Raw genomic sequence first — 25,611 nt, forward strand, 5'->3', positions numbered from 1 at the left:
ATGGCTGCAGAGACATGTCAGAGACTAGCAAGGTGGGACGAGACCAGAGGAAGAAATAGAGTATGAAGTGAAATCTGGCACCGTCAATAGAACATCCCATTTTTGAATGCTTTTTGTGTGTGTGTGTGTGTGCGTGCGCGCCTGCGTGTGTGTGTGTGTGTGTAAGAGAGAGAGAGAGATCTGTGGCCAAGTTTCATCCTCTTATACCAGAGAGATAACTGAAGGCGATGAGAGGACATTTTGTCTTTATTGCTCATTCTCTGTTCCTTCTCCCTTTCTTGCATTTTAAGGGTGTTTTGTGCTGACAAAACAGTGGGAAAGGACAAGTTGAACGCTCAATTAACTGTCCATAAGCGGACAAAAGCTGCTTTTGTTGTTTTTTTTTTCTATCACGGCCAGGATCTGATTTCCGTATGTATCTCAAGACTGATATACAGTGTATTATGAGTAAGGAAATACTGCCTCTGTGTGGAGCAAGACAAAGCAAAATATGATCGAGCTTGAGCGATAGGAGATACCAAGGAGTGAACTGAACCGCTCAACCATTCATCTCTCGCCTGAAGCGGCCTGACTCAGTCAGATCCCATCTCTGTGCTCAGCTATTTTCCCTTTTGGCTCCTCACTTGAAAGGGGGAGGGACCTGGGGTTTGGGTCTTCAGCCAGGGGTATCGGTCGAGTCATGTCAATAGCACAAAGGCCATCTCATCTTTCTGCTTAAGTGAGTGCTTCGAAGCAGAGGGACCAGGGGAAACACAGCGGTCTTGGTTTCAGGGTGTTAACCTGCCCCCCCCCCCACCCCCACCCCACCCCCCTTTATGCAAGATCTGGCTTTGTGTGACCTAACTTTTCATGATTTGCTTGGGGAATTTAATGAGCTTTGAGGATGTATTTTGAGAAAGCGGGAGATAATTCCAGGCTTATTCTTTCAGGAACCCAATTGACACATCTCCCCTCTGTTCAGTAGATATGCAGGAGTGAGGACAGATAAATACAAAGTGGACCTTTTGTCTGAACTATATTCTCCATGAGCATGTCAGTAGGAGATATATTTACATTTGTGAGCATTCTTTCTGAGTAGAGTGAAATAGATTATTTTAACCTCAAAAAGCACAGCAACCTCACTTCATAGCATTCTTTTAAATGTGCTTAAAACATTTGCATGATCTCTAGGTGAAACATGTCTTTCTGTCTGTGCCTGAAGCAGGTGCACAGTGGCTGGGATCATGTCCACAGAGCTCCCATGCTTCTCTGTGTGTTCAGCCACCACTGCCACCACCAGTTCCCAGTTTCCACCTGTCAGCACTCGCAGTCTGGAGACACTGAGCTCACCTCAGCTACAGATGGCCCACGGTCAACTAACCTTCGCATCCAAGAAAGTAATTTGCTTTAAACATCACCTCCTTGGGCAAATCTGTTTTATCTTGTCATCAGTTCAGTGAATCACTACCCATGGGAACTTTAGCATTTTATATGACGTACATTATTATTTCTTATTATATATATTTTTTATTCTTCAAGGCCTCCTAGTATTATATTACGTGTGTAGTTACCCAAAATCAGGGTGAGTAGTTTAGGCCAGATGTACGTACATTTGCGAACGTAGCGTTATCAGCGCCATGGACAAACCGCAGATAGCAAAGGCTGTGATACCCAAGTGTACGTGGTATTTATCAAACTTTCAGTTAAAGTTAAGGTTGCTTTTAATAAAGTGCAAAGACGCAAAACTGGTGCTCTGAATAGCGATTCTGTTGTCTTTGAAAGTTCCTCTTATTGACACATTTAATGTCAACTTTTACCAGGAGGTAATATTTCACCGCAAAACAGACGTGCGCACCTACAGTAGGCGCATTTTACACTTTTCCTCCCATCTTTTAACACGAAACTCCCACTTTCCCCTGACCCTCCTCTGAATATGCATATGCATGACAAGAGATCTGCATGTACATGACACGAGAAAGTGCAATTTGCCATATTCAGCTCCTGTGACAGGCAGTCTGCAGTTTTACCCAAGTGCGGCCTGCTTGTACATATCTCGCCATGTTTTTACGTGCACGTTGCGAAACAAATACGCCTCAAGTGGGCGCAAAAGTGTTAGTACATCTGGCCCTTTGTTTCACAAGGCCTATATCATTATTATTATCCTATTTTTAAAAATGTTTTATTTATGTTTTTCTGTTGAGGGATAAAAAATAATGTGTCATGGTATCTGGTCATTGACAATTCACATGTATCCTTCCAATGTTAAATATGTGTTGGGAGAGGACACCTGAAAGAAATTTTGTTTTTACATTTTTAATGTACTTTTTATACTGTATTTATGGAAAATGTGTTAAAAAACTGATGGAAAAATTAAGTGCCGGTCAGTTATTATGATGTTGAAATTGTATGGAGAAATTTTGTTGGTAGGCTGTTACTTGGTTTGATGCATATCTGAAGTGTTTACTTTGTTAAATAAGGTCAACCAGGTCAACTATATTTCTGAACGTCTGTTTGACAGAAATTTAGACCATATTTTAAATATCCATTTTCATTAAAATCATGATAATTCTCTGCCTCTACATGCTGGATTCTGGATAGCTAAAATCAAAACAGCCAAATATTGCATTGACTCCATGGTCTTTGTTCATTCCACAGAGTGAGGGTGTTACCTACAGACCCAAGTCTGCTTCAGAGGGCTTCCGCAGGCACAGCACAGACGGGACTGGCATTGCCCCGGAGCCGGGCGAGGAGCGGCGCTTTCACCCCTACTGCCGCCAGTATAGCGAGGGCAGCCCACCCCTCTGCTCGTCCCCTTTCGCCTGTGTCAAGGAGGAGACGCCACAGACGAGCAACCAGCTGTCGACTGTAACAGCAGCAGCCGATCGAGAGGGGGAGCGAGGCCCATGGCTGCCCTACAGTTTGACTCCTCAGACTTCCTTGTTTATGGTGTGTAACAACCATTTGCTGAGACAGAGTAGATAGTTGAATGTACTGTAGATAGTGTAATGGATGTGTATAGACAGAATGTTTAATGGATGTTGATAGGTTGATTGTTTAATGGATGTTGATAAGATAGTTTAATGGGTGGATGAGTGAATGGTTTGAGGAAGATGGATGGATAGAACATTGGATGGAATATGCCTTATATCCTCTGACCACTTTTAAGCCATGGCCTTTTGAAATGTTGATGTCAAAATCCACTATTGTTTTTTAAGCCCTGGTGAGTAGATAGTTTAAAAGTTGAATGTAGATAGTTTAATGGATGTTGATAGACATCAACATCCATTAAACATGCTGTCCATCAACATCCATTAAACTATCAGCCAATCAACATCCATTAAACTATTTGCCTATCAACATGCATTAAACTATCAGTCTATCAACAATGTTTAAACTATCTACATTCAACTTTTAAACCATCTACTTTTAAAGAAGCACTTTGCAGGTCTGGTTATTCCTTCGCTGTTTCTGGGTTTTCGCTGGATTTGGGCTCGCATTTTTCACTACACCTCTCCCCCTGCAGCTTCGGAATACAACACTGTCGAATATGTTCTAACTAGCAGAGGTCAGGGCACTGCATTAGTGCTATTATGTTCAGCCGGACATATCGCATGATACAGGCGACAAATGAGGCGACATTCGAAGGGCGATATGTAAATACACAACGAGAACCTGGATCCAGAACGCAAACAAACATGTTTGGTAGCAAGTGACTGCTACGCTAAACCCCCACTAGCTAGCAAGCTAGCCATCAAGAAACCAAGCTAAACACATACAGGGCTCAAAATAAAACAGTCGAGCAAACACTTGTTCAAGAGACTATCAAACCACATTACAAAGACGAAGTTCACCCAAGGGTAGGCTACTTACAATTTCAACTGCAACAAAGCCAAGTCGGCGTCCGTTTTGCAGTCTTCAGAGTCTCTCACTTGACGCCATTCCTCAAAAGCTCGCCCTCTGTTCACTCGTGTCTGCAACCACCATGTCTATCCTATCAACACCTTAGTAACCACCTCTGCATTATCTGTTTTAACTATAGGCCTACATGATATTTTACATTACACTTTTTGCATTTTATGCACTGGTAATTCCTTGGAATTGCATTTCTAGTTTGTATTTTGTATCCTGATACCTATTAAAACAAAGAAGACTAACGTTTTGACACCACTGTGTCTTCATCAGTCGTGATGTCTAAACAGTACCCAGATAGCAAGAGGCTGGCGGACCACTGTCGGTCCATTGGGGGCATAGCTGGCGGTCCGCTGGCATTTTGCTCATCGGTTCTCTGGCGGTCCGTTGGCGGGTTGCAGACAAATTGCCCAATATTTTGCCACTATTGGTTTAAAATCTTTTTCATTTGTTCAGTTATAGTCCATATATAATTGTATTAACTTTTCTTAATACTCATGACAAGTTAAATTTAAAGAGATGGTGGTCCAACAGCGGACCACAAGTGGCATACCACCAGCGGTCCGCTATCTGCCAATCTGATTTTGCTATCTGGGTAGTCGTTTTTGTTTGCACTAGTAAAGACTGCAAGTTCAATCAGTGTGCTCTAGTCTGTCTTCTTTGTTTCAATAGTTTACCGCCTTACCCAATTGTGCAGTTTCAACTAATGATGCATGGAGTATCCCACTTTTACTTTTTAGACCTTTTGGTAACACTTTACAGCATCGACATAAGAGTGACATGATACTGTCATGAACATATGATACTGTCATGACACACATGAACCCTAACCCTAACCTCCTAACCTCTAACCCAAATCCTAACCCTAACCCTAACCCTTACCCTAACTTGTTATGATGACAAAAACCGAATATCACTTAATAACAGAAGCGTTATGTCATAAACGTTTATGACTTGTTTATGACATATTCATGACAGTGTCATGTCACTCTTATGTCGATACTGTCTAGTAAAGTGTAACCGACCTTTTTCACAGCAATCATTTTGATATGAAACAGTAGGGCAACCACAGATGTTATGAAGTCTCCGTTCAATTTAATCCCCTGCACACCGGCACATCAGCACCAAAGTTTTTAATTGGCAAACACTGGGAAAAAAAATGGATTTCATGCAGCGGCGTCCAACCAACGTCTCTGGAGAAGGCGCGCAATTTGAACAAGAAATCGGTTCTCAAATGGAAGTTTTGACTGCAACAATTAGCTAAGTCACGCACCAGGGTGTAAATAGCATACATTACTATATACACCAGGGTACAAATAGCATCCACTTCTATGCAAACAGCATACCTTATTCAGAGTGTTTATTACACAGCTGAGCTATTCACACCCTGTGACGTAACAACAAAAACACGTTGCTCGTTTTTTTTTTATTACATTGTGTGATCAATATGCCAGAGTAAATGCACAGAGGTGCAAATAGCATACACTGATATTTTGTACCAGACGGGGTATTAATAGAGCACATTGCTGTGTGCACTGGGGTACGAATAGCATACATTGATATTTGCACCAGATGGAGTATTAATAAAACATATTGATTATTGTGCACTGGGGTACGAATAGAATTCACTTCTAATTGCACCAGGGTACGAATAACATACACTGCTATATTGACACTAGCCTTACCCTTAACTTTTGATGTACTCACAGAATTCTGGCTTTGAGCTAAAATGGGAGGGGTGGGGCCTGACGTGAGCTGTTATTGGATCAGTCCAGTGTCAATATGGAAATGTAACCAATGGCCGCTGATTGTCCTTCCTTTGGGCCGATCGTTGGCCAAAATAATTAAATTATATAAATTCTATTCTATCAGCCTGAAACGTGTTTCGGCCCACTGGGCCCCTTATGCCAGATGGCCAGTCCGCCTCTGGCTGTGGCGGTTCCTTCTTGGGGCTTTTCATGTTAGCTCCCAGTTTGATTTACACAATGGCCAGGGGCACACACTTTATGTATAGCAAGACTTGCTGTTCAGATGTCCTTAGTATACCCTTTTAGATAATGATCACCATAAATCACAAGCACCTGCCTGCAATGTACGTGTGTGTGTGTGGTGTGTGTATGGCAGGGCATGGCTGAGAATCCTCAAAGTTACTGTTCTCAGACTGAAGGCACTTATGGCTCCCTCCAACAGGTGAGCTTGGTTTCTAATTATGTTCATTTCAATAATTTCTGTGTCCCTTGGCCATTCTAATGGTATTTGTAAAGATCGCTTTTGTCAGGAAATTACACTCTTAATTATACTTTATACTATAAAAACCTTAGCCTATACTTTACATTTAATTAGTTCAAAAAATGGCATAATTTTTGCCCCCTTCTTCCTTCTCTCTTTTGTGTGTGTGTGTGTGTGTGTGTGTGTCTGGTTCAGTTCCAGTTTCCAGATGAATTCACAAGCGGAGAGCAGATTAATTATTCCTATGACCCCTATAACAGAATTTCCTCTAATACCAATCAACCCGAAACAGCAGAAATGCTTTACCCTAAACCCATCTATTCATATAGGTAAGACACTGTCCAGACAGATAAAGTATGTGGTAGAGGTGTTGAAAGTGTTGGTTTAGCATTTTATGCGATGACTTCATTATGCATGAATTTTTCATCATAATTCAAGTGTTATAGTTTAGCTGGGAGGCTCTCAGGTGGAAAGGATGTTTCCATGCCCCCTGGACTATTGGCACTAGTATACCAGACAGTTGATCAGAGTAGATTCCATTTGAGACAGTGAGAAGGAAAAGAGACTATCCCATTTTGTGAGATTAAAACAATATTTGGGGAAAAGTGTGTGCATCCTTTCCATCATAGAGACTCAGTAAATCATTATACTGATTACAAACAGAAAAAACACCTCCAGATTTTTTTCAGATTTTTATTGGCTCCCATAGGTACATGGGCAAGCATGCTTTTATTTAACACAAATGTGAGCACACTCTTATTGACACTTAAGGGACGTTCACACCAAGAACGATAACTATAACCAGTGGTTAAAGTGGGATTTGGCAGGTGGGGGAACCCTAAAATCCAGTGTCGGTTCAACGGGGAAAAATGACTCACCGTTGCACAACATATTGAGTATTGTTGTGTAGCAATAGTTTTTGGACAAGAATTGCTAGCTTCTTGGTCACCTCTGTACATGCGAAAAATTAACTCATTATTTATTTTAACAATATCATCGCGCTATATCGTTGATAGAAATATATTTATGAAAGAAAATATTGAAAGAATATATTTATTATTAAATATAATAACTAATGATAACTAATGAAAATGATAACAGCAGAAAAGTATTGTTCTAGCTAATATAAATGACGACATCCGCACATAAACTATAGCCTAATGATAACGTCATGAAGAACAATATCTTTGGAGATCACTTTCAGAGCGCTTTTGAAGGATCTATTCAATTTTAGCCATCACATTCATCAACATGAGGAGAGACTTGCCATATCGTTGGTCAGTGTGGATGCTTTTATCATTATAGTTATCTTGATAGTTATCATTTCTGGTGTAAACAGCCCTTTATACACACAAATGTAATCTGTACAGTAACACCCTTATCCCTCTTGCCAGCATCCTCATCTTTATGGCACTGAGGAGCAGCCAGACTGGGAGCTTGCCTGTCAGTGAAATCTACAGCTTCATGACCGAACACTTCCCGTATTTCAAGGTAAAAGTCAGTTATGGCAAGCTTCTGATATTCTTGATAATCTGGCCAAGAATAAGCAGCTGCCTTCCCCAACACTAATATTTTGCTTTACGTGGAGCCAGCCCAAGGCATCTCTAAAAAAATCTCAAGTAAGATATTAATGAAGATAAACAGGTGAAGAAGGGGGTAAATCCTAGGCTCATACAACCAACCTGTCTCAGGTAAATTATATGGTGCCATTCTATTCTATTTCGGAGGGAACATAATTTTGTTTACACATGGCAACAGTTGACATGGACAGAAAACTCATGCTTTTAGCCTTCTCCCATCTGAACGGCAGAATGCCACGCCCACTCCGGTTTGCAGGAAAAAACAACAATGTTATGGTTCAAGTTCCAAACCAAGGTGCCACGTTCCAAACCGGCTTTTGTTTTATACGGTTGTGTGAAGACACAGATCTGGGGAAAGATACAAGAAAAGTTCTGCAGCATTGAAAGTGCCCAACAGCAAACTGAGTAATCTGGGATGAAGGGCCTTGGTCAGACAGGTCACCAAGGACCCAAGTTCTTCCACACACACCGTTGGGAATTGTGGCCAAATAGTTCAGTCTTTGTTTCATCAGATCAGATGATTTTACTACTCATGGTCTGAGAGCCATTCAGGTGCTTTTTGGGAAACTCCCGGCAAAAAATGGCTTCCATCTGTCCACTCTGCCATAAAGGCCTGATTGGTGGAGTGATGCACTGATGTTTGTCCTTCTTTACGTCACACACAGCAGGCCCAGTTAGGGGGAGGATAGCACCTACAATTATTACACTTGGGTCCAGAAGACCCAAAAACCACATACAGTAAGCAATAGTTATGTGTAGAGGGGGTGGACCGTGTGTATTCACTGAAAATATTTTGTTTTATGTTCTTCACAGAAAATGAGCCTATTTCTTTTACCAAACATTGAAAACGGGTCCCATGACCACTTATATGTATTGTAAAGACTGGCTGTCAATCTCAGAGTGCCCGCGCTATGTTTAATCCCAGGCACGCTGATGGTAGGCAGCCTGGCCAGAGGTGGCAGACCCCCTGGGGATACAGTATGCTACCTGCTGAGGAAGTTCTGCCTCTTTCTGTTCTGGGCCACTGTGTTCTTATGTCTGTTCATCGTGCTGGGCTAATAAATGAGATAACTAATCACTGGCATTTTAGTGAGACATCACAGTATCAAGAAAATGTGATGGGATCTGGGAAAACCCATCACATGGATACATTTTCACCAGTTTAAGATTTTTATACCATCCTAGCAACATATAAGAATTTGCGAGGATGATGTCCAGGGGACGGTATCCAGAATTATGCTAGGATGGTATTAGAATTGAATTAAATTGGTGGTTTTCCCAGATTGCAAATATGAGAATAGCCTAGCCTGTATGATAATGAAGAACTGACTGTTATAGCCTAATGTTTGTGACATTCATTATAATCAGTCACCATACCTTGGCGTTTTGGTTAGCCCCAAAAGGTTGAGAACCTCTGAGACCAACCGCTTGTTTCCACCTAGCGGTACGGTTCATTTCGGTACATATCTAGTTTGTGAATGCTTTAGCGATTTAATCATCTTTGTCTAATAGGACCAATCCCTTTCCAAAATTGTACCAATTTTACTCATTTTTAATGCACTTATATACTTGTAACATATGAAGTATAAGTATATATTCACTCTTTTGATCCCGTGAGGGAAATTTGGTCTCTGCATTTATCCCAATCTGTGAATTAGTGAAACACACTCAGCACACAGTGAACACACAGTGAGGTGAAGCACACACTAATCCCGGCACAGTGAGCTGCCTGCAACAATAGCAGTGCTCGGGGAGCAGTGAGGGGTTAGGTGCCTTCCTCAAGGGCACTTCAGCCGTGCCTACTGGTCGGGGTTCGAACCGGCAATCCTCCGGTTAGTCCGAAGCGCTAACCAGTAGGCCGCGGCTGCCCAAACGCTCTACAACTCATGAGTCCCATGCGTTTTCCCACCAGCGGAGCTAGTTGGCTAGTTCAAACTTTTGCCAACTTAAAAAAGCTTAACTCGTGTCTAGGCTTGGGTATCGAATATCGAGTATTGTTGGAACCGGGACTATCTTTGCGATTTTCCCGGAATCATTCAAAAGTTTAAATTTCGATTCCTAGTTTCGATTCCCAGTCCGCCGACCGGAAGAAGAAACGGCTGATAACCAACGAAGAAGCGCATAGTTCATAGAATTAAAATTCATGTTGAAGGTCAGACTATTTAATTCAGAAAGCAGGGTTCCCGCGGATCCTTAAATAGTCTTAAATACAACTGAATTTTCGAAAGAGAGGTATTAAATGTGCGTATGGTGAGCGAGTGATGTCTCAATCCAGTTTCGTGTATTTAAAACGCAATTGTATAAGTGAATAGGCTATTAGGCTACGGGAGGAAGTAGTGGTTGCAGAGTGAAGATGTTTTTCACGGGTGTGGTTAAAGGTGTGAGAGGTACAGTACATTTTGTAGGTACAGTAGGCCTATGTAGCCTACAAAATAATATGCCTGACGTTTTCGTGGTGTAGCTGAGGCCAGAGAGATATACAGGTAGCCTACGTGGAATAAGGAAGCCTACGGTAGAATAAGCGGAAGAAAGAGCGATAGGTTGGCCATACGTTCGAATTTAGGCCGGACATATGGATTTTAAAAGCCCTGTCCGGCGTCCGGCGCAGCCTCAAGCCGGACGCTCATTTGTTCTCCTTTTTGGAGTTGCGCTTGGCGCAGCATCGTACGCGAAGACTGCTGGTCAAATTATGTGCAGTGCTTTGCAATCAGGAGGAAATACTGTATGTTAAGTTGATCTGTTTGCATCTTTCCAGCGTGTGTTGCTGGCCTAGCCTAGGGAAGAAAATATCTGTCTAAGTTATAATAGCCTATCTGTAATATCTGCCAGCAGCTTGCTTGCCAGCGTTTCCCAGTAGGCTAAGCCTACTTCGCAAAAGTTGTGAACTATAACCGCATATTTTTTGAATGTCGGCGACTGGCTACATTAAAAAAAAACGTGCGTTCATAATACGTGCGTGCTTGAGATGAAACCAGCAGTTTTCAGCAGGATCATGCGAGGAGGACCTGTCTCTTAATTCATTTAAAACAAGTCAATGTTTCAGTCAAGCTTTGGTTGGTTTAGATACAACTGGTATGCAAAATGTAGAGTAGTGGATTAACTTTAATTTGCTGTGCTGCATATTGGACAATAGTTGCTGTTAAAAAGGCCACATAGGGGAGTTCTGTTACCAGACCTTATGGTATTAAAATGGGTCATGTGACTTGTGTCACGTAGTTACGTTCTTTTCAGTCCAAGCACCGAGAGTATGGGGATGGAGTAGCAGCTTAGGAGGTTGTCTTCTAGTTTATGTGCGTCCATTATTCAGTAAGTAACCCTTTGCATTCATAATTGTATCTTTGTTTCATGCTTGTAATGATGATGTTGATTTACTTTAATAATGAAGCTGCATTAAACCGTTTGTAAATCAGCTTAGCTCCCTTTGCTAATGCAAAGTATAATGTAAGTTTGCTAAGTTCGTTTGAACATTATTTTCGCTATTATACAGGGCTACTGTATGTCTTTCTTGTATTGAGGCAGTACCATGCTATTATTGCTACTACAAAGGTCTTATTGTTATGGTTATAAGTGTAGGCTAACAGATATACCATTGTATGTTGGTCAGCTTGATTACACGTGTGAATCACGTTTCTTAGGCACGGTGATATGCTGTCTTTTTTTTTGGCCTCAAGAGGGCGCTTGTACACTGTATAATTTAATATGTATTGGAAACATTACATAGTATGTTAATGGATACGATTTTCTGTGTGCTTAACTTACAGAACCACACACAATAATTATGCAATGTAAGTGCCTTGTGCTGCCAACAGTTTAATACAAGAATAATAAGAAGAAACTGGCTGTCTGGACCTTCATTCTTTTTTCATTCTAATCGGATGACCCTTAAGGCTCTGGCATGGTCCTGCGTCTGCGTCCCGCGCACGCGGCACTGGTGAACGTGTGACGAGAATTGCGTCATTTTTACAGCATGCGTCGCGTCTTTGAGTCGACCGAAATTTAAGACCGCGCGTCAAAGTGACGTGTAGACTGCGCATGTGTGAAACGGAACTGCTGTAAACACTCCCCTCCAGTAGGTGGACCACATAGAAGAACAACACTTAAACGTAGAAACAAACCTAGACAGAAGAAGACTTGTTTGGTTACCATAACGACGATGGAACAGAGCGCCTGTCCTCAGCTTGCCTGGCTTTGAGTTACGTGAGACACCACGACATGGAGTCAACTTCGACCGATGTAAAGCCACAATCCACAGATACATTCTTTAACATTATATTTAACGGTCACTTTACCATCTATGGTGTAGAACCCAAAGTATTTCAAGACACCACATTTTAGATGAGTTGGGGACGTAATTATCTGTCTGCTGGTCGTTCTGTGCGTTACCTTTGATTGTCGAAACAGGATGGCTGCATGGGCTCATTGTGGCTACTGGCTATTATATTGGCTTGATTTGGTCATGAGCCCTGGATCATATAGCACTGAATGAGATGGTAAACAATAAAATAAAACTAATCATAGACAGTGACAGCCTTACTCCCTGCAGAGAGCTGACATGACTTTGGATTAAATGCATCTTTTAAAAATGAGCGTATGCTGAAATCAAATCGCGAAACTCAGAGCCAATTAAAGGTATCTATCTACAACGCTCAGGCGTTGCTGATCGAGATGCATTCTCGCCTGTTCCGTATGCGTTATCAATAGTGATTATAATAATAAAGGGAATGTAGCCTACCTCTCCCAGGTGCAATCATTATCACCTAGCCTACTCCTGAACAATGCTGAACTCAAATCTCGAAACTCGCCTGTCAACACCGGGAAATGCGCTACACAGCACTAAAAACCGAATAGTTTATTTATAGTTCGACTACGGATATTTCACGTCATGTTCGAATAAAAGTGACAGCCCTACTCGCTGCATAGAGAGCTGACATGACTTCGGATTAAATGCATCTTTTAAAAATGAGCGTATGCTGAAATCAAATAGCGAAACCCAGAGCCATATAAAGGTATATCTAACGCTCAGGCGAAACCCAGTAAAACACTTGCTGATCGAGATGCATTCTCGCCTGTTCCATATATAATGCATTATCAATAGTGATTATAATAATAAAGGGAATGTAGCCTACCTCTCCCAGGTGCAATCATTATCACCTAGCCTACTCCTGAACAATGCTGAACTCAAATCTCGAAACTCGCCTGTCAACACCGGGAAATGCGCTACACAGCACTAAAAACCGAATAGTTTATTTATAGTTCGACTACGGATATTTCACATCATGTTCGAATAAAAGTGACAGCCCTACTCGCTGCATAGAGAGCTGACATGACTTCGGATTAAATGCATCTTTTAAAAATGAGCGTATGCTGAAATCAAATCGCGAAACCCAGAGCCATATAAAGGTATATCTAACGCTCAGGCAAAACCCAGTAAAACACTTGCTGATCGAGATGCATTCTCGCCTGTTCCATATATAATGCATTATCAATAGTGATTATAATAATAAAGGGAATGTAGCCTACCTCTCCCAGGTGCAATCATTATCACCTAGCCTACTCCTGAACAATGCTGAACTCAAATCTCGAAACTCGCCTGTCAACACCGGGAAATGCGCTACACAGCACTAAAAACCGAATAGTTTATTTATAGTTCGACTACGGATATTTCACATCATGTTCGAATAAAAGTGACAGCCCTACTCGCTTGCATAGAGAGCTGACATGACTTCGGATTAAATGCATCTTTTAAAAATGAGCGTATGCTGAAATCAAATCGCGAAACCCAGAGCCATATAAAGGTATATCTAACGCTCAGGCAAAACCCAGTAAAACACTTGCTGATCGAGATGCATTCTCGCCTGTTCCATATATAATGCATTATCAATAGTGATTATAATAATAAAGGGAATGTAGCCTACCTCTCCCAGGTGCAATCATTATCACCTAGCCTACTCCTGAACAATGCTGAACTCAATCTCGAAACTCGCCTGTCAACACCGGATAATGTTATCATAATAATAATTGAAGGAATAACCTACAGTGTAGGCTACCTCTCGCTCTAAATACACCCATTATCACAGTGAGACATACATTATGAACACAAATAGTTACTTCAAAACTTTTATTGACACGTCATATTTACAGGTTTTTGGTTCATACTTTTTGGTATGAGGCAGGTGTGAAGACTCAATACAAATTTAATTGAGGACATCTGTACGCACAACTCTTTCTTACCATGACACTGCTGCATGTGTTCAGAAAAATGTCTTTACTTTGTATCGCACCAATATTGCTGCCCTCGCTACAGGCTAAGTAGCCTAATAAGCAAGTAGGCTAAGCTAGTCTCTCAGCTATACCAACAGGTGTGCTGTGTGTGTTCTGGTGGATGATAAATGGAGCGATGCGATGGGCCAGCTTATCAAACTTCCCAGCAGACAGGCGAACGTACTCGTGGTGCTTTTTCCTTCATCAGCTCTTCCTTCGTTTAGTGCTAGCACATCCCAAGTTCTTCTTTTCTTCAGGCGTTTCAGGCTTCTTTGGTGGTTGTGTCCTACTTTCAGGCTCGACGTACCGCCCCCAGTTGGTGGGGCAGAGTATCACAGTTAATCCGTAGTGCGCAGGCGCTAACCTTAACAATTTAACGCGCATTCAGGACAGCAGAAATTGGAGTATGCTTCACGTCCACGGCAAAAATGACGCACGTCTTGGACACGCGCAAATGTGACGCAGGACCATGCCAGAGCCTTTAGTGTTCACACCCATCCCAAACTATCTTTTCTATAGTTGCACATAGTAAATTATATAAAGTAGGCTTATTAAAATATGTAAATAGCTTAGTCTAACCAAATATGTACAGCCAGCTTCAAAAGCAAGCAGCCCAGACCCTAAAATTGGGCATTAATAGCTTTGAAGGTAATTCACACACAATTATTTTTCTTTCGCCAAAATATTTTTGGTAACTTCTGTAGACATCTAAAAGTGGGGGTTAAATTAGTAGGAAAAAAAAAAACTATTGCATAAACAGTCATATATATCTTTTTGCCGTGGTATAGTCTTAAGTTTCATTTAGATGTCTTGAAAAGGTCTTAAAAGTCTTTACATTTGCACTTGGAAAATGTGCAGATACCCTGAGAAGTTGGTTAGCTAGCTCATTTAAAATATCCTAAACTTTTTTTGACCCTGCCTCTTAAAAAAATCGGAATCGAGAATCGTTAGGAACCGGAATCGAAATAAGAAATCGGAATTGGAATCGGAATCGTTCAAATTCAAACGATACCCAACCCTACTCGTGTCTACGCTGATTCATCATTAGTGAAGACACGAGGACAGCTGCATGCAATTCCTGTCAGCATAACAATAGAGGCTGTTGCTGAAGCGTCAGCGTCAGCCCTTGTTTAAGCCGTCCTCGTTTAAGACGGACGCGGTCAAGACAAGCAAGTTTACCTGTGCAATTTAACCGAGCACAGGCGCCGACAAAGGAAAAAAGTGCCATTCCACCATATCTGTTATCACCGGCCATCGCAGAAAACGGCATCATGCCAAAAGGGGCAGAAATCGCCTTAACCTCCAGCAACTTAAACGGTCCTCACCTACAGAAACCTCCTTCTCCATGGGCTTGTGGAACTGTCAATCCGCAGTCAACAAAACGGACTTCATAGCTGGCTATGCCAACCACCTTTCTTTGGAACTCCTTGCTCTCACTGAGACTTGGATCAAACCTGAGAACACTGCCACCCCGGCTGCACTCTCCACTAACCTTACACTATCCCACACCCCTCGCACATCTGGACGAGGAGGTGGGACGGGCCTGCTGATCTCCAACAAATGGAAATTCACCCCGCTACTGCCTTCAAACAAATATGTCTCATTCGAATTCCATGCCATCACAGTGATCGCCCCAGGCTCAGCGGACTTTTTGACCCTTGATCCACTCCTTTGACCTCAAACTGGTCCAAAGCCCACCGACTCACAAAGCTGGCAAAGAGCTTGACTTGATCTTCACTCGGAACTGCAGCACAGACACCCTCATGGTGGCGCCTCTCAATCTTTCTGACCACTTCTTCATCCAGTTCAACGTCAGCCTGACAGAACAGCCTCCGGCTCCTCAGCCGATGGTCACGTTCCGCCGCAACATTCGGAACCTGTCTCCAACGCACTTTTCCTCTGTGGTTGCCTCCGGTCTACCTCCACTCAACACCTTCTCCTCTCTGGAGGTTAATGAGGCCACAGACTCGCTCTGCTCCACACTGAGCTTGTGTCTAGACGAGCTGTGCCCTCTTACTACAAGGCCAGCTCGATCCAAACACTCTCATCCATGGCTAAATGATACCCTCCGATCGCAGCGCACCAAACTCAGAGCCGCGGAGAGGAAATGGCACAAATCCAAACTAACTGATGACCTCAAAAACTACCTGACACTCCTTAGCATCACTGCTGCTAAGACGGCTTTCTACAATGACAAAATCAACAGCACTACAGAAACTCAAACTTTTCTCAACCTTCAAATCGCTACTCAACCCTCAGCTGCCTCCTCCTCCATCCTGCCTTACTGCAGATACCCTCGCCTCATTTTTTACAAAGTGGCGGCAATCAGCAGTCAATTCTCTACATGCCCACTCAACGCATCTGACTCAGATACCGCACTCCTACAACCTCTAGGGACTGCTTTTCAGCATTCACGCCTCTCCGAGAGTGAAGTATCTAGACTCCTGACATGCAGCCGTCATACCACATGCTCGCTGGACCCTATACCTACGAGCCTACTTCAGTCCATCAGCCCGACCATCGCACCAGCTATCACACATGTGATCAATGCCTCGCTAACCTCCGGCACATATCCAACAGCGTTCAAAATGGCCCGGGTAACACCGTTACTTACGAAAGCTTCTCTCAACCCTGCTCAAGTCGAAAACTACCGCCCTGTCTCACTCCTGCCTTTCCTATCCAAAGGCATTGAACGAGCAGTCTCCAAACAGGTCTCCGACTTCCTTTCACAGAACAACCTTCTGGATCCAAATCAGTCTGGGTTCAAAAGCGGCCACTCTACCGAAACGGCTCTGCTGTCTGTAACAGAAGCCTTAAAAGAAGCCAGGGCGACCGCTCGGTCATCAGTACTCATTCTGCTTGACCTATCGGCTGCCTTTGACACGGTTAATCACCGCATCCTTCTCGCTATACTTGCTAACATGGGAATCTCCGGTTCTGCTCTCTCCTGGTTTGAATCCTACCTCACAGGACGCTCGTTTAACGTATCATGGCTTGGTCAGCTATCTGCACCTCACCATCTCACCACAGGGGTTCCCCAGGGCTCAGTGCTGGGCCCTCTTCTCTTTGCTATCTACACCACCTCCTTGGGACAGATTATCCGTTCGCATGGCTTCTCATACCACTGCTATGCAGATGACACACAGCTCTATCTGTCCTTTCCACCTGATGACCCCTTGGTTTCAGCACGAATCTCGGATTGCCTCTCAAACATAGCTACATGGATGAAGGCACACCACCTCCAGCTGAACCTCTCAAAGACTGAACTGCTGGTCCTCCCAGCTAAACCTACCATACACCACGACATCAACATCAAATTTGACTCCCTGTCTGTTTCACCTACCAGGACTGCAAGAAATCTAGGAGTTGTTCTCGACAACCAACTAAACTTCTCAGATCATGTTACCTCAGTCGCCCGGTCATGACGTTTCGCACTCTACAACATACGGAAAATCAGGACTTACTTGACTCAAGATGCTGCCCAACTTCTGGTTCAGGCAATAGTTATCTCACGACTTGACTACTGCAACGCCCTCCTGACAGGTCTCCCAGCCTGCGCAGTGAAACCACTTCAGATGATCCAGAACGCGGCGGCGCGCCTGGTCTACAACCAACCCAAAAGGGCACATGTTACCCCGCTGCTCATCCAGCTACACTGGCTACCTATGGCGGCCTGCATCAAAGTCAAGGCTCTAACGCTTGCCTACAAAGTAGTCTCTGGTTCTGCTCCCACCTACTTGAATGCCCTCATACAGACATACGCTACCTCCAGACCGCTGCGCTCCTCAGATGAACGACGTCTAGCTCTACCACCAGTACGCTCAGGCCAATCCAAACTTTTCTCATCTGTTGTTCCTCGTTGGTGGTACACACTGCCAGTTCCTACAAGGGCAGGGACATCCCTCTCCATTTTCAAAAAACTCCTGAAGACCCAGCTCTTTAGAGAACATCTCCTCTCATAGCAACACTTACAACAAGTCTTGCTGATCCTAGCACTCACCAGCCGTCTTAAACTGACACGTAACTGTTAAAAACAGCACTCACTGAGGCACTTATTTTTACTGTACTCTAATGTTTTTTTTAAATTGTACTAAAATTGTTGTGAATTGCTCTAAAACTTAAACTGTTTACCATGTTGTTAGTCGCTTTGGCTAAAAAAGCGTCAGCCTAATGTAATGTAATGTAATGTGTCACACTGTTCGCCAACAGCAACATCCATCTTCTTTGTTTTCAAGTAGCCGGGAATTCACGCCGAACCGTTGCAACTCTGCCATTAATCATTATGTTAAAGGAAAATTCCGGTATTTAGCACTTGGAGTCCCTTTTCTGGTTTGTTTTGGATGAACTAGAGTGGTGGACACCGAAATTTTGACGATTGGTCATGTCTTGACTTTTCTGACTCGTTTTGACTACTCAGAGTGGCTGCCAACAGGCATACTGTAGCCAGGCTACTCAAACATGTCCTAAAACAACCCTTAACGTTTGTTTTCAAAACTGTGCAACTCACCGAGTGGTTAGCGGTGTTCGTTGATTATTAAAAGCAAATATATCAGCGCAATGTATGATTTCCAGCCGTCTTATACTATTGTGGAACTATTTATTCAGACACCTCACAATCTATATAAGCTTCCGCTTAATATTTGAACCTGAAGCATAGACGGTGGCGCAGTAATATCAACGCGCAATGAGTCTTCCAACAGAAATCAATGGGATTTTACAAAATGCCAAATAAAACACGACAGAAACTGTACTTCGCTACGCTACTTGATTTGGAACATCAACGAACACCACTAACCACCCGGTGAGTTGCACAGCTTTGAAAACGAACGTTAAGTGTTGTTTTAGGACATGTTTGAGTAGCCTACAGTATGCCTGTTGGCAGCCAAAGGCGTAGTCAAAGGAGTAGTCAAAGGCGATTCGAAACGAGTCAGAAGGGTCGAGACAGGACCAATCGTCAAAATTTCCACCACTCTAGTTCATCCTCTAGGCCTTATTAAAGCTTAATTTTTCCAGCTTGCAAGCCAACGGAGAGTTGCTAGACTAGCCCGGGCAGCATATTAAATTTGCTGCCGCTAGGGTGCGTCTACTGATTGTCACCTTTATGCAAAAAATGTAAACAACACGTAGCTTTGTTCTAATGTAGCCTTGTGTATTGGGTCTTCATTTCATCGCATCTCATTTCATCAGACAGCTCCTGATGGCTGGAAGAACTCTGTCCGCCACAATCTATCCCTAAACAAGTGTTTTGAGAAAGTGGACAACAAGAGCGGTCATGCTTCCCGGAAAGGCTGCTTGTGGGCCCTGAACCCCGCTAAGGTGGGAAAGATGCAGGAGGAGCTGCAGAAATGGCGCCGCAAAGACCCCCTCACTATCCGCAAGAGCATGGCTCGACCAGGTAGGACCACTTTAATATTTCTCCTTGAGTATACTGCCACAGACCATTGAGAAGCACCTTATTGGACCTTATCCTGAAATGGACCTTACCCTCAGATGGCCCAAAGTAAGACAACCAAATGAATGACCCACAGTGGTGTCCATATACTGATCATTTTTTTCCAAACAAAGGATGAAATTTAAATTTACACTGATAGTAAAACCAAAGTCCTTTTAGGCAGATCCCTCCACTCGGCGGCCATATTGCAATGCTTTTTGGGCACTTATCAGACATCTATTTTGGCAGAAATGCATGTGTGCAATAGCCTGGCTAACGTCAGACCTCATCTCATTGAGATGGGGTCTGGGAACTAGACATTCATTTTCTCGTATTTCTCGTTCTGCAGGGCTCGTATGCAGCACACCCTGTTGGTAATATACTGCTGGAATAGCCATATGTTCTTCTTGCTTTTTAATATAGTTGGCTAGCATACTCCCAGCCTTATCACCTCCTTCAAAAAAACGTTGTCGCAAAAAAAGCGACACTCCTGGTGTGGTGCTTGACACTTTAGGTCAAAATCACACCGGAATTATCCTTTAAGACTGACTACCCTTTGTTATAGATAGTTAGATAGATAGATAGATAGATACTTTATTGATCCCCAAGGGGAAATTCAAGGTCTCAGTAGCATACAGACATCACACACAACATGCACTTACAGCAGAAATGGTAAATATAAGTATAAACATATAACAAAACTCCACTGTACAATAGAGACAGTAGAAGATAAGAAAAACTAACAAAACTAAATACTAAATATACTATATAAATTAAATAAAATAATCCACAGTGTGCTTGAGGGTGATCAAGCATGAGACACTTCCAGTGACCGGGCCGGGACTGGCCTGTAGTTCTGTGTGCATGTAAGGTGCTCAAGAGAGTGAGTGTCATGGTGAAGGTGCAAAAAGTAGTCCAACAGTAGTCCAACAGTGCAAGAATAAGGTCTAGAGACCAGCATAAATATGGACAAATAAGAGAGTAGAGTATAATGTAGACAAGGTAATATAAAAAACTATGTCAGTGCAAGAATAGGTTGAGGTAATAGGGTTACAGCCATTCAGTATTGTAGCAGAAGCCATTGGTCATGTGTGCTAATATAGCATGAAAAACAGTGTAACAGTAAAACAGTAGTAAAAACATTAGGCTGTGGACAGTAGTAAAACAGTAGTAAAACAGTAGTGGGCAGTCAGTACTCAAACATGGAGAGGGTGGAGAGGCAGACAGACTATGCAGAGAAGTCTATCTCTCCTCTTCCCTTTAGAAGCACTGAAGCATTGAACAGTTCAATAGCCCTGGGGACAAATGACTTTCTCAGCCTTTCAGTTGTGCATGGCAGTGAGCGAAGTCTCCATCTGATCAAGCTCTTTTGCTTTTTAATAGTGCTGTAGAGTGGATGACATTCATTGTCCAAGATGTTGATCAGTTTGCTCAGGGTCCTTTTATCTGATATTGAAGTGATGCACTCCAGTTCGGCTCCCACAACAGAGCCAGCTTTCCTTACTAGCCTGTCTAGTCTAGCTAGCATAGCTAGCGAAACAGTCATATAGGGATCGTCAAAGTCCCCCTCCCCCGTCATCTACTTCCTGAATTTTTGGTCAACGATACCCGGGACACCGAAACACCGGGGCACATGAAATTTGGTGGGTATGTAGCCCCACTAGACTTTTACGGAAAAATTTCATTTGGTCCCCGGGGGCCACTCCCTACCCGTGCTGGGCCCCCCGAAACCCAAAAAATGCAGTTTTGCTAAACCATGAACCATAGTACCGAGGATGAAGAAATTTTTATGGTATGTTGGTCTCAAGGGCCCAAATCAACCTAGCCCAAAATATGACGAAAATCAAATAATGAGACACACATATTATATATATATTTTTATAAATATAAATTTATAATATATATTATAATTTTTTCTTGATATAAAGCCTGACATAAGCCATATGCAAACATTTACATCATACATTTCCAGGTATGGGTACGTCCTAAAAAAAAATGAAGAGCATAGGCTAGATGGCCATTACAATGACCAATATCTTATCTTAAATGAACTAGGTGAATAACAAAGGTGACCACTTCTGCATAATTTCATGGAGTGCTGAAATGCACACACATTTTTGACTATTTCGGAACTGTGAAATGTAGCATATGTTTTGTGGTTGTGAACTTATTGCAATATCACCATAACTATTCCACCTGTGTGTGCATGGTTATAATTCTGAAGTGCAAAATAGTTTAGGCTAAAACACACATATTTCCATAAAAATAAGCATTTTTTCAATTTATTTTGAAAGTGCACCCGATTGATGCATTTAAAAGTTAAAATATACAAACATTTCTTAAATTCTTACAAAACAACCTTAGGAGGACACAGCATCAGATGAACGCAGGTTCAGGCCGAAGTCCTAGTAGTAGATCCCTTTGATGCCAATGTTAATTTAACTCTGGGACCCTGGTCCCTACACCTGAGAACCACTGATGTACGTTTGTTTCCCCGCTGTAGCCTACGATAATAATGCTGAATGAGCCAAACAAAATTTCCTATGTAGCCTACGCAGCAAATTTTTGGTGGGCCCCACCAAATCTCACTCCAAGGTTTTTTGAATAAAATAAATAAATAAATAAAAATAAAACATTATGCTGATACCTTCTGCTTTTCTCAAATACAATGTAGCCTATACATGACCTTTCATCAGTCCAGTTACAATGGATGAACTATGACAAACTGCCCTACTTGTGATTGTTTAGAGATTTTAAAGGTTTTATAACAATGCTACAATTTTTTTGGCTAGTGCTACAAATCTATTCACCTTTGTAGCGCCAGTAGGCTACTTTCTGTGCGGCCCGCACACACACACACAGGCATGGCGAACAAGCATACACAAACGTTTCAAGAGTGGGGGGTGAAGTAGAAGATAGAGACAAATTGATAAGTGTGATTTATTTTCGCGGAATGGATGTACAGCACTGAGCGGCGGTCATATTTTGTACCGCTGTGCGGTACATCTAGTTTATGAGAATCAGCCCTCTGCCTTTTGAAGCATGGGCATTGGTTCAAAACAAGAGGTATTAACACCTGCTGTCCACTATAAAGGACACTGAATAAAAGTTACTGGTATGTTTTTAAAGTGTTAAAATTACTGCCCATTTCTGAAATCTCTCTGAAGTTAAGACCCTCATATTTAGGAAGCAATTTGATTATTAGCAATACATAACATAATATCTACAAAAAACTCATCAATTACCTCTCTTGTCACTACAAAATGAGAAAAATGCTATATCCGCCATTTTGAAAAGAACGTTTGTGTGCTCTGTTAATCACATACATTATTGTGACATCACCAGAAAGCCCAGGATGTCCTCTTGAAAGTGTAGACTTCACTAATGTAGAACAGCATTCTTCATCAATCAGATTCAGTCAGAATCTCACTGTTCAGTTTAGTTCCGGTTAGGATATCAAGCTACTATAAAAACAAACAAACACACAGCCACAGATTCTGCTGCCGATCACTGCATGGACACAGACTGACATTGCAAGACAGCCAAAACAATTTCAAACATGCCAGAAATCCTGATCTGTCAGGAGCTGTTGATTGATGTTGATCTTCTTAAGCCTACTCAAACTGCACTACCAATGTCAAGCAGTCAGACAGGAATTTAGCTTGATTCTAAACTTTGTCAAGGCTGACTGAATTGGGCCTAAAATCTGGGGCCAAATCACAGTGTCTGTATGGCTTCAGTGGCCTATCCTTCTGATTTCTAAACCATGCCAAATTCTGTCTTTTCTTCAGATGAGTTAGATCACCTTCTTGAGGACAGAGCTGACAAGATAAAATCGTCATCCGTCCGCTTAAACCACCGACAGACATACCCAGCATTGAGAAAACAAGGATATGACACAGTCTCACCTCATGTCCCAACCCAGCCAAGGGAGCATGACCCTCACTCTCACAGACAGCCCTTGTACAGCTACTCTTCACCTGCTGCCAGCCAGCGGCCTCCATACCTGCCCCACAATCCCACTGTGTTCCCCTTCCAGTGCATAGTCACCCAGCAGCCTGGCACCATCCTTCCCTCCAACATTGGCGCTCTGGAGTCTCCCCTGCCCGCACAGACCCCACCCAGCTACAGCGCCGCCCTGCAGGCCAATAACGGCGTCTCGCAGAGCATGCAGGAGCTGCTGCTGGAGGGGGACCAAAGCACAGACATCGATATGCTCAACCCAAGTCTCACAGACCTACAGCTGCACGGTAAGCACAAGCTCAATCAGTAGGGCGTTCTGGGAGCCAAACTCTGCCAAACACCACTCTCTCTTGCCATCCCTCTCTTTGACTTTGTCCTAAGGTATATCGTATCGTATCGTATCGTATCGTATATCTTCCGCCGTTTATGGTCTATTATTTATTTATTTCACCACTCGCACTCAGAGCGAGGTGTGTAAACTCCTAACACGTAGCCGTCCTACAACATGCCCGCGGGACTCTATTTCAAACAGTCTTGTGGTGTTTGTATAGTAGAACTTATTGTTACCTAAGGTCTCCTTTACAATGTAACTTGAATGTTTATCTTCATTTTGTGAGTCGCTTTGGATGAAAACAACAGTTAAATGAATACATGTTAATGTAAATGTCTCTGTTCAGGTTATTTGTGGGAGGAGCTGAAGGACGATAGCCTGGCTCCAGACACTGTTACCACCACACCCGTCACCCTGTCCTCCTTCCAGGCTAGCCCTGGCTGGCAGAGAGTGGTGACCCTGCAAGGCCTTGGCTCGACCAGGGCAGATGCAAGTGGCCCTGGTGCTGGGGAAGGGGACCCGAAAGGAATGTTAGAGCTGAGCATCACAGCACAAAATTCCACCACATTCCCTAACATGGATAGCATGTCCACATACTAGCTCTCTGCTCCACATTTCAATCACATTCTTACATTTGTTTTGTATATAAGAATTTTCTAATAGCAAAATAAAGTTAATAAGAATGTTGTTGCTACTGGATTCATTTTTTCTTGGGATGTCAGCCTTAGCCAAAACTTTTACCCAATCCGTAACTGAAATATCATGGCTGCATCGACTTGGTGAAGTGCTGCCATCTAGAGGCGAAAGTGTATTAGATGAAACACATTTTTACTTGGATTAATGAATTAAAATAGTCAAAAAGTATGTTTTTAATGTATACTCAACATTGTTAAAGTAGCACTTTTTTTTAGCATGCTATAGTTACACTACACACTTTAACTGTACACATTAACTGTACACATTAATTATGTAGCAATTTGATTTTGAGTGTGTTAAACATCTATTACCTCACTCAGATAGTAAAATGTATTTGTATCAGTGTGTAATGGTGGCTCCACACATGTGTCAGCTCTTTTCATAATAATCATTCTGTCTAAGATGTTTTTTTTATGGTTATGGATATGATTATGGTTATGGATACGCTTTTGTCCAAAGCGACATACAAATACAAAACAATGTCAGCCAAACCAAATGTATCATTGCAGTTTACTGCAAAGAGTGATTTTATGCAAATACTGGAATACGTATTGAAATACACAGGGAGATAAATAAAAGTCTAACATTTTGAACAAAAATATAAATGCAACACACTCCCATCTTCTACCTCTATGAGCACAAAATGTTTATTTGAAAATCTATATTAGTGAGCACTCCATATATTCAGTTCACAGGTAGTTGCACACTCCCTCAAAACATGTGGCATCAATGGCATTGTGTTTTGTGATTAAACTGCACATTTTAGAGTTACCTTTTACGAGACGAGTCCAAGGGATGACACTGCAATAGTCATGTTTTCTAATCATTATATTTTGATGTGTCACATGTGTTAGGTGAATGGATTATCTCAGTGAAGAGTAATTTATTAACACAGTTTGAGAGAAATAAGCCTTTTTTGTGTATAGAAGAAAAATATATCTTCTCCAATGTTGTGGGCGGGGCTAAGTTCGGCTGGCTTCCAGGTTAATCTTTTACTTCAATTCTTGAAAAATGGGAGCAAAAACAAAAATGTTCAAATGTTACATTTTTGTTCATTATACATCGGAGGCCCAATTCTCTGCTCTGAGGAGAGGCCACTATTCTCTTGAGCCTTTCCAGAGCAATGTATAGACAAGATTGCTGCATTACTCCATCTGGTGGTGCTGTAAAACCACTCTGTTAGTAACTCTGACGTCATGTCTTTTTGACCTGCCCGAGCAAGCAGGCCCATT

General features: G+C 42.4%; 1 protein-coding gene across 1 annotated transcript; it reads left to right on the forward strand.

Moving 5' to 3' along the window:
- On the forward strand, nt 1–24,370 carry foxn1 (forkhead box N1). Its single transcript, XM_042064615.1, has 9 exons — nt 1–32; nt 1,205–1,376; nt 2,635–2,925; nt 6,013–6,078; nt 6,313–6,446; nt 7,512–7,608; nt 19,146–19,353; nt 23,181–23,639; nt 24,030–24,370. The coding sequence occupies exons 1-9, from the start codon at nt 1–3 to the stop codon at nt 24,281–24,283; spliced, it is 1,713 nt and encodes a 570-aa protein (XP_041920549.1). The 3' UTR covers nt 24,284–24,370.
- The last annotated feature ends 1,241 nt before the right edge of the window (nt 24,371–25,611 follow it).

This window comes from Alosa sapidissima, chromosome 15 (genome assembly GCF_018492685.1).
Source record: "Alosa sapidissima isolate fAloSap1 chromosome 15, fAloSap1.pri, whole genome shotgun sequence".
Taxonomy (NCBI): Eukaryota; Metazoa; Chordata; class Actinopteri; order Clupeiformes; family Clupeidae; genus Alosa; species Alosa sapidissima.

Excerpts from the sequence above, each read along its gene's own strand:
- foxn1 (XM_042064615.1), top strand. The coding sequence starts at position 1 with ATGGCTGCAGAGACATGTCAGAGACTAGCAAG. Across the intron at positions 1,377-2,634 it reads TAACCTTCGCATCCAAGAAA|AGTGAGGGTGTTACCTACAG; the intron begins GTAATTTGCTTT and ends TTCATTCCACAG. Across the intron at positions 2,926-6,012 it reads CTCAGACTTCCTTGTTTATG|GGCATGGCTGAGAATCCTCA; the intron begins GTGTGTAACAAC and ends TGTGTATGGCAG.